We start from the raw sequence: 10,084 nt of genomic DNA, 5'->3' as shown, positions 1-10,084 counted from the left end.
CATTTAATTAGAACTAGACTCTTCATTTTTGTAACCTTTGCCAATTTTTATGAGTTTTATGATTCTTAAATGTGACTTTTCATATAACTTGAGGACAAGTTACAAAAACACATTTTAGAATCAATTCTTAGATTAATTTGGATTAAAACCAACTATCACATAATTTTATTCATTAATCTAAATTCACTCATAAAACAAGGTACCACAAAAAACTTTTGATGATCCATAACTTATTCTTAAGTTATGGAATCCTTTAAAACATTAACACCAAATTTTGTAACTCCAAAAAAAAACTTTGAATCAATTTTTTTTTTTAAAACCTTTTCATATCCATAACTTATGGAGGTTTCAAAAAATAAAACTCTTTAGATCAAACTTTTAAAACTAATAAAATAATCATATTATTTTATCTTTTATTAAATTTGACCTAATTCAACTCATAAAGCAATTATTCAAATTTTACAAATAATTAGTTTTTCACAAGAACAAGTAATTATCTTAAAATTTGACAAACCTCATGTTTTTTTTTTCAACTTTGAAAATAAAATATTTGCATCAATATAACAGAAAACAACCCGTGGCTCTGATACCACTGTTGGGTTTTGAGCATTCTAACACTTCCTAAGTGTACATGCAACCCTAAATACCTTGGATCTATGTTTTCTCTATTATACATGCAAATAAGAACTTTCCAAGGCTTTAATCCTAACTAGCATATTATGATGTTCTTAATCTACAAAGTACTAGTTAGAGGACATACCTTTTGATGTAGCTTGATGTCTTTAAGCTTTAAGAGCTTAGCCCCAATAGTGTGGAAGCCTCAAGTGGAATCACAAATCACCAAGACACCTTGGAAGACTTTAGAGAATATGAATAATTGGTTCTCTCTTAGTAAAATCGGCTAGCCCTCTTAGTGTATCCACATTAGTGCCAATTTCACCAACCAAAGACATCTTTATATAGTATGGAGGATTAGGGTTAAACCCTAATACCCATGACCTTTCATTTCCTAGGATCCATGGGTTAAACACTCCATGGACTATCCATGATAGCTTAACCCAACCTAAATGAACTTGGCCCATTCCATATATATAAGAGTCCATATTTAATTAGTTCCTTTTGATCACTTAATTAATTATAAATTAATTCTTGATCAATACTAATTAAATAATATGATTCCATATTAATATATTAGAACTTATAATATATTAATATTAATCATAAACATACTATTCTCAAAAGATTATCCATATACATTGTGTCGGTGAAGTGCAACCCAAATGGACCATGCCGGGTCGGGTCAAGTACATACCAAATATAGTTATGGACTTAGACATTAATCCAACACTTAGATGGTCCTAGGAAGCTAGAACACGAAATGAACCATGTAAGGAAGTGTTCTTTGCTTAAAAATGGAAAAAAATGACTTATAGATGATGACAACTTACCAAGTAGGTGATTTTGGATGAAGAACACTTGGGATCACACACTAAGGCCACGAAAATGGCAAGGGAATGTGAGAGTTATCTTTAAGCTTGAGAGGAATTATGAGTGAGTTTGAAAGTGAAATGTTTGTGTGTTTGTGGAGCTCTCGGCCGAGATAAAGAAAGAAAGCTCTCAAAGGGGATAGGGTTTCGAAATCACAGGTTCATGGGGGTGGAGGTTGAATAAGGGGAGGGTTTCCATGAGTTAAGATGTTGAAATAGGGCCTAAACCCTAATTTTTAGGGTTTGAGCCTGGTGGTAGTACACCCAGCGTACTCTTAATATGCTCGGTGTACCAGGTTAAACACCCGCGATCGCTTAAGCCCAATATGCCCAGTGTACACAATGTACGCCCAACGTACTACACTACCCCATATTTCACCTAACTTCTGCAGGCCATAACTTCTTCTTCCCGAATCTGTTTTCGGTGTTCTTTATATGCTCAACAAAGTAATGAGAAGCCATACACTCCTCTCTACTCTCCTTTTCCTTAAAACTTTCCGAACTTAAATCCTAAATTCATGAAAGGTCTGAACCACTACTTTTACCATTATACAATTGGGCTCCAAAGCACAAACATAACTCTTGGATTACATAACTTACCTTTCCCATATCCAAATGAGTCTAAACATCTCTTCCCACAAAGCCCGAAGCCTTATGATAATTGATCTTTGGGTCACGACCTCGAATTAAGAAACGACTCGAAACAGGGCGTATATGAGGTCGAGTATGAGATTCATTGAGGTGTTACTATGTGACAATCTAATAGGCAGCAAGTGATTGAAACCGGACTAGAAATTATCTGCTGACTAACCAGGTGAGTAACACTACTCTAACTTCCATTTGATGTGTTATATGTGATATACATGATATGAGTTATATGATTAATTATTATCGAGTAATCAAGGATATTTGAAAGATTGATTATTCTGAGAGGTTAATATTTGATTAAAAGATTGACTTTAATTGAGAGATGGATTGTTAATTGAAAGATAATTTATAAGTGAGAGATAAATCACATTGAAAGATAGATCATTTCTGAGTAATTATTTGTATTATATTTGTGATAATATGATATCATTAATATATGTGATTTACAATATGTAAACCATATAGAGATCTAAATAATTGATTATTGTTGAAAGTTTGATTAGTATTGAGAAACATATCTTCTCGAGAGATAGATTTTATTGAGATCACGTGTGAGGAATTAATCATTTTAATAGATAGATTGCTTACGTTTGACAGATAGATCATGATTGAGAGATCAATTATGATTGAGAGAGAGAGAGAGAGAGAGAGAGAGAGAGAGAGAGAGATCATTACTAAGATACTGAATATAATTAAGAGAAATAAATTTTGATAGAGAGATAGATCAATGATAGAGAGAGAGAGAGAGAGAGATCTTGAATAAGAGACCGATTATGCTTGAGATAAATCATGATTGAAGGATTGATCTCGAGTGAGAGATTGATTATGAGAGAGAGAGAGAGAGGGAGAGAGGAAAAAACTGATTATTATTAGAGTTGATAAGAGTATATGAGAATACCACTAGTTGTAATTTATAAATTACATATTTGTGATAATTACTTGATTGTGATATATGTCATTTTTGTGATTTATGTGATTATGTTATTGTTGTTGTTATTCATTAAGCCGTGAGACTTATTATTTTGCAGGTAAATTATTATGACACATGGATCGATCCTGTACTTGAGATCAGTACGATCATTATGATAACTTTTTGTATTCCATAATATCAATATACACCAAGATAAATTATAAAATTTTTAAAAAAGAAATGAAATTTTAGTGTGTACTTAAGCATTACAAGCTGTGAGGTCAAAACATGAATCGGTCTTCACAACTTAACACTTTCTTATTTTTTTATTTCTTTACTCCTATAATAGGTATACATGTTTCTAAAGTTTTAATAGGCTATCACCAGTTACAAATTATCGTAAAATATTTCATCGATATCACTACGTAGTATGTAGTTAGTTTGTCGTCATATATGTTATTCGCCATCGATGGCACTGCCTGCCACCCTTCTATACAAATCGTATACAAAGAAATTACTATAAATATTTTAAATTGTCTCCTAAAACCCCAGTATACGAAAAAAATTACTGTGAACTATTTCTTCAATTGTTTGAAGGCTTGGGGACAATAAAATTTACCATGAAAATAACACTTATAAACCATTACATAAACCTACTTAAAGAAAAAGGAAATAATATTTCGCAATCGATCCCAAGAAAGTTACGAACAGTAGTCGTCATGATGTTAAAACCATATCCCATTTTAGCCATTACCCATTTGTGCGATTCTCTTTACTTTTGCTTTACCAGTCTTTGTATGTATTTAGCTCCATTTTGTAAATCACTATTTTAGAAGGCAAAATTTACTTTAATACTTTTAAGAAAATTCTATAAGCACTCCCGATTGAATTGTGTACCCCGTGTATGCTTGTATAACGATTTAGATTTAGGTAAGGTATGGATACATATATTAGCACCCTACTTTTATAGCTTAAAGGCTTTTGATTTGAACTTGCATTTTGAGAAATTTTACGATGTGGCAAGTCACAATCATATCGTGTTAAATTTAATTGACGTTATTTTATGTGGCCCAATAAGATCTATAATTAGATTACACATGATTACATGTTCAGTTCATGTTTCCTTGGATGCATATCATTATTACATACATGCATCAAACAAGCTAGCATGCTTACTACATACAGACATGTTTTAAGTTCTTTAAGTGCAATCAAAGAAACAGTAAGAACAAGTACACATCAATATCAATAATACTCCAATAAAGGGTCAGTAACAGTTCACCAAGGTGACAAATTACATTTATCACACTAAATATATAAAAATCATTTCGAATAGAAAAATCCCACCCTTTAATTTCCTCCCATCTCTTTCTTGTACTCGTCCACCATACCAGCCCCCATAAAATAGACTTACACTTCACGCCCTTCCTTTTAAGCTATGTACATCAGAAGGGAAAACAAGTAAACAAAATGGTTTACAACTAATTTACCTTTCATTAAATACCCTTAATTAATTAATCCATCATTAAATTTGAACACTTTGAAGGTGTTGGGGAGTTCTGGAATCTGGATACCATCACTTCACAAGCTCCGAGACCCATCCAACATCCGGGTTTGAACCTTCTTCCGGGTTCGGATCCACCCCTACCAGATTCTCCTTGCTCAACTTCTCAAACATCTTCACCCTCAAACCCCTACCAGATTCCACTCTTTCCATGGCAGGTTCTTCCTCCACACACCCTTCTTCCCAGATATCTGAAAACCCTAGACCGGGTCGGGGTACAGGTCGGGTCGGAGTTGATGGGAGGCTGTAGAAACCCGACCGGGGGGAGGGAAGGGTCATACCCATTTGTAGGCTCCATGCTGTCGACATAGATGGGGTTTTGTTGTTAAGCTGCAAACGCCGGAGAGATGATAACATATCGTTCACTGAAACCGAACCTAGTGACCGGCTGAGAGAGCTGTCCATCGGAGACATCGGTGGGGACTCCGATGGGGGTGTGGAAGTCTCCGACGGCGAAGAGAAGAACGGCGGAAAGCCTTTTAGTGACGTACCGTCGTGAGAATCAGTATGTGGACTGAGTACACGAAGTTGCTCCGGTGTATGAGCAAAGAAACACACACGTCTGCGGCAATTTATTCCGTCCTTACACGGTTGCGTACGGTAACGGCTTGGGTGGAGCCAGCACTCGAAAACGCCGTGAGCAAACTCACAACCGTCTCCTTTCTTACAGTTTCCTTTACGGAACTCAGGGCACGCAGTTCCGGAGTAACTGTATCTCCGGGGATCTCGGCGGCGAGCTTTTTCCGCTGGATGAGCGTACGGACAGTCGGTCCAGTCATGCGACCGGCCACGAGCACACTTACGTACCTTAAACTCATACATCCGGAAGCTATCACAAGCGTAAGCCTCCGACGTGATGTCAAAATCCGTACAACCGGAGCCAGATCCATCTCCATCCAGGTCTTCTTCCAGATAGCGTCGGAGCGCGGCGTCGTTACGGAGGAAATAAGCGTAGTCTTCAATGGATGATAAGCTGTTTACGGTTGCATTTGGGCTGCGAGGAGAAAAAGGTGAAACTCCGGCGACAGAATCGTCCATGAGCGTCCACGGAGGTACATGAACCATCATACCATGCTGGTTTCCATCTCCGACCATTTTCTTCTTCCTCTCGATCTGTGGTTTGTGAGTGGGTTATGGTGAAAGTGTGTTTTTTTTCTTCTTGCAGGTTTTGTGGGTTTCTACTTTCCACACTTCTCCATATATAAACCGCTGGGAGATAGTGGTTATGGTGTGTGTGGGGTGAGGTTGGTTGTTTAACCATGGTTAATAATTAGTAAATTATAACCCACTACTGTTTTGTAGCGAGAAGTTACGCTAATACCCCGTTATCCAGTTTTTATTTATTTTAAGAGGCAAAGAGATAGTATGAAATAGAAGCCTACTCTCTTTTACTTTCTCATCCTTCTGCTCCCTTCGTTTTTTATGGGAATATGACTTATCAAGGTATTTAAGTTTTCGGTATGTTCACATAACTATCATTTTTTTTTTATATATCTAGGTAACAAACTTTTTGGAAGTGTTCACATATGACCATTATGACCTGCTATAGCAGGTTAAATCCTAGATGTGAACGCTTTCAACAAGTTTGTTATTAAAAATTAAATTACATGAATGGTCCCTGTGGTTTGGGGGAATTTGTGGTTTTGGTCGCTAACTTATTTTTTTTAACTTAAATGGTCTCTACTGTTTTTTTTTGTTGCGCGTTTGGTCCCCATCTTACCTAAAAATACTATTGTGCCCTTATTAATTTATTTTTTAATTAATTTTCTTATCTATGTATTTATTTTTTACATATTTAAGAAAATTAATAGACCACACATATTTGTATCTCCTCGGATGATATCTACTGTTTATTTTTAATTAATTTTTTTTTGAACTTGGATGATCTCTACTGTTTATTTTTGTTACGCGTTTGGTTTCTGTCTTATCTAAAAATATTATTTTTCCCTTATTAATTTTTTTAATTAATTTTCTTATTTATGTATTTATTTTTTATAAAAAAAATTAATATACCCCACATATATGTATCCCATCACCGTAAACCTGAAACCACATTTGAGAAATTTAATTTGAGTCTTACCATTCACCATCTCATCTTTGATCCTCCCCATCTTCTATTTCTTTTCCATCTTTAGTAACATCGACGTCTTCACCGTCCTTTTTTTTGGTACTTCAACTCCGTCGAAGTGGTGTTGATTCGACGGAGTTGAAAGACTGAAAAAAGAAGTGATGATGAAGATGTCGATATCATTAAAGATGAAAAATAAATAGAAGTTGAGAAAGATGAAAGATGGGATGGTGAGGAGATACAGATATGTGAGGTCTACTAATTTTTCTTAAACATATAAAGCATAAGTACATAAACAAGAAAATTAATTAAAAAAAACTAATAAGGGCACAATAGTCTTTTTAGGTAAGACAGAGACCAAGTTCGTAACAAAATTAAATAGTAGAGATCATCCGAGTTAAAAAATTAAATTAATTAAAAAATAAATAGTAGGGATCATCCGAGGAGATACAAATATGTGTGGTCTATTAATTTTTTTAAATATGTAAAAAATAAATACATAGATAAAAAAATTAATTAAAAAAATAAATTAATAAGGGCACAATAGTATTTTTAGGTAAGACGGGGACCAAACGCGCAACAAAAATAAACAGTAGGGATCATTTAAATTAAAAAAATAAGTTAGCGACCAAAACCACAAATTCCCCCAAACCACAGGGACCATTCATGTAATTTAATTTTTAATTTTCGTTTTGTTCATATTTGGGTAACTATTTTTTTTTGTACACATCTAGGTAACAAACTTGTTGAAAGCGTTCACATCTAGGATTTAACCTGCTATAGCAGGTCATAATGGTCATATGTGAACACTTCCAAAAAGTTTGTTACCTACATATATACAAAAAAAAGATAGTTACCCAGATGTGAAAATACCGAAAAATTAATTACCTTGATAAGTCATATTCCCTTTTTTTATCCTCTAAAAAATGGAAGGAAATTTTTTGTAAAAAATAAGTTTTTTTTCTTTTCCGTTTCCTCTCAATCTTCTTATTTTCTTTTCCGGACAAAATTATAAAAATATAATTTATTAAAAATTATTACTTTGGTCTAAAATATTTTGGAATAGCATAATTAGTCCAAAACTTTTATTTTGTTACGGTTTTAGTTCATAAATTTTTAAAACTTTTTATAATGACAGATTTGTCCTTATTAATATGATTTTTTTCCTAATTTTCTGATTTAAAAAGGTAACATAGCAAATAAATAAAAATAAAAGTTTACCCTTAATACTACACATAAATACTACTCATCTCTCTCTCTCTCTCTCTCTCTCTCTCTATATATATATATATATATATATATATATATATATATATATATATATATATATATATATATATATATATATATATATATATATCTCACTCCATTGTGTCATCGAAAATCATCACCACCTGTCGGAAACCATTGTCACCTACCGAAAACTACCACCATCTATCAAAACCATTATTGTCTGTCGGAAACCAACACCACCAGTCGGAAACCACCGCCACAACCGTCATTGTTCCTCTACGTTGTCTTTCTTTCTATACATCGTCTCTCCCTTTCTCCAGGTCGCCGATGTTGAAACATCTATTTTTGATTTTGTCGGAGTTCTGATCTGGAAATCCTTCTCCCTGGTCTTTTTCGGAAAGATCGTCGTCGTCGAAAAACCCATAGATCTCCAGCAACGCATACGGAAAGGCCCTAGATCTCTGATGGAACCCTAGCATTATTCGGCTCTGACTTCTCGGTGTCACCCATTTCGTTGCCGCTTTCGTATATAAGAAACTCTAACTCAATACTTTGTGTTTTTAGATTTGCAGATCTATCAATCGATCTTGAGGTGGCGATGATGCTAAGGTTTCATTTTCGATTTATGGAGATGACAATGACATAACCGACGAATATGAATGGTGATGGTGTGTAACATCCCAAAAATCATGATAAAAGTTTTCATTTTTAAAACCATATCAAAAACCATAAGTCATACAAAACATAGTTTCCAAAATCAATAAATATAAATCAGAGTATCCCAAAGTCATAGGTCAAGTAAATATCTAGGATGATATGCACGATCAACCATTTGCCCATGTCTTCTAAAGTACCTGAAACCAAACTTAGTGAGTTCCCACAATATATCCCTCACAACATAACATATATAATCATGCATGTTGGGTCCAATCAGTCGTCGGGCTAGAATACCCTCGGGTCTACAGCCATCGGGCTGGACTAACCTCGTCCTAGTTAGTCATCAGACTGGAATGTCTCGGCCCAATCAGCCATCAGACCGGAATGTTAATATGCAACGAGTCCAATCAGTCCATCGAACTGCAATACCCTAGCCCAATCAGTCATCAGACTGCAATACCCCGGTCTATTGGTTTACGACATAGCAGTAAAGCCTCAACCCAAAGCACACTATGTCGATATATGCAACAGATAAACGTATAACCAACAAACATGTAATCATACAGATCTACCAATCTAACAGTTCACTATAGCATAGCAAAATCCTATATACCAGGATACATAGCACAGCTTAGTGGGTCTGCATTGGTGTCTTCAACCCACGAGTACAGTGAGGAAAACTCATATCACAATATGAAAATAGCTGAATAGATCACGACTCTATATGTCGTTTCTACCGTTCACATATACAATAAAAAGGGACCTAACCTCAACTACTATTCAAATTCACTAAAATGTCCTAAGTCAAACTTTGTCAACGGTCAAATGTTAAAATCCTTATTCAAAATCTATTCATCCATTCGTCACTTCGTGGCCATCTATGATGGGTTTTGAGCATAACATAGAATCCTATGTATGCATGCAACCCTAATTAAGATCTATGGTTTCTCTAATTGAGCATACAATATGAACAACAATTTGCAAACCCTAGATCTATAGATAATAATCGAAAACCATATAATAAGGGTTATGTTACATACCTTTAAGATTGTTATTGTAAACAATCTTGAATCCTTGCTTGAAAGACCTTGGTAGCAAACGCCACAAGTGGCGCGCCTCTACTGGTTCACAAACAAACCTAACAATCAAGGAAAACTAGAGAGAGAGAGAGAGGAGGAGGAGGAGCCTGAATTTCATCCAAGGCACTTAGAAAGAAGTCATGGCCGAAATTCTACCCTAAGGAGGATTTATATAGGTGTTAGGAAGGTATTGGATTAGGCAAGTGTATCCAAGATAACCTTAATCCCTTAACTTCTTCCCTAAGGCATCCAAAGCACCCATAGAGCCCAAGGAAACCCTAGAGATGCTCTAGATTTCGTCCCCCTTCCCCCTCTATAGGGAGGTTTTAGAATTTCCCAATGCTCAACTATCGAACATTTCCACCTTTAATCCCTATAGTTTTAATTAATTCCCTTAATCACAAAATTAATTCCAAATCAATTTCTGATTAAATATTA

At 34.9% G+C, this 10,084-nt stretch overlaps 1 protein-coding gene across 1 annotated transcript; it reads right to left on the bottom strand.

The window, feature by feature from the left end:
• Positions 1-4,278: 4,278 nt before the first annotated feature.
• LOC111918380 (zinc finger CCCH domain-containing protein 20) lies at positions 4,279-5,794 on the bottom strand. The gene has a single exon (XM_023914053.3). The coding sequence runs from the start codon at positions 5,702-5,704 to the stop codon at positions 4,622-4,624; it is 1,083 nt and encodes a 360-aa protein (XP_023769821.1). The 5' UTR covers positions 5,705-5,794; the 3' UTR covers positions 4,279-4,621.
• Between the last annotated feature and the right edge of the window lie 4,290 nt (positions 5,795-10,084).

This window comes from Lactuca sativa, chromosome 8 (genome assembly GCF_002870075.4).
Source record: "Lactuca sativa cultivar Salinas chromosome 8, Lsat_Salinas_v11, whole genome shotgun sequence".
NCBI lineage: Eukaryota > Viridiplantae > Streptophyta > Magnoliopsida > Asterales > Asteraceae > Lactuca > Lactuca sativa.
This window is presented reverse-complemented; position numbering and strand designations above follow the sequence as displayed.

What these genes read in the sequence shown, in the direction of transcription:
- LOC111918380 (XM_023914053.3), bottom strand. Translation starts at nt 5,704, where the DNA reads ATGGTCGGAGATGGAAACCAGCATGGTATGATGGTTCATGTACCTCCG.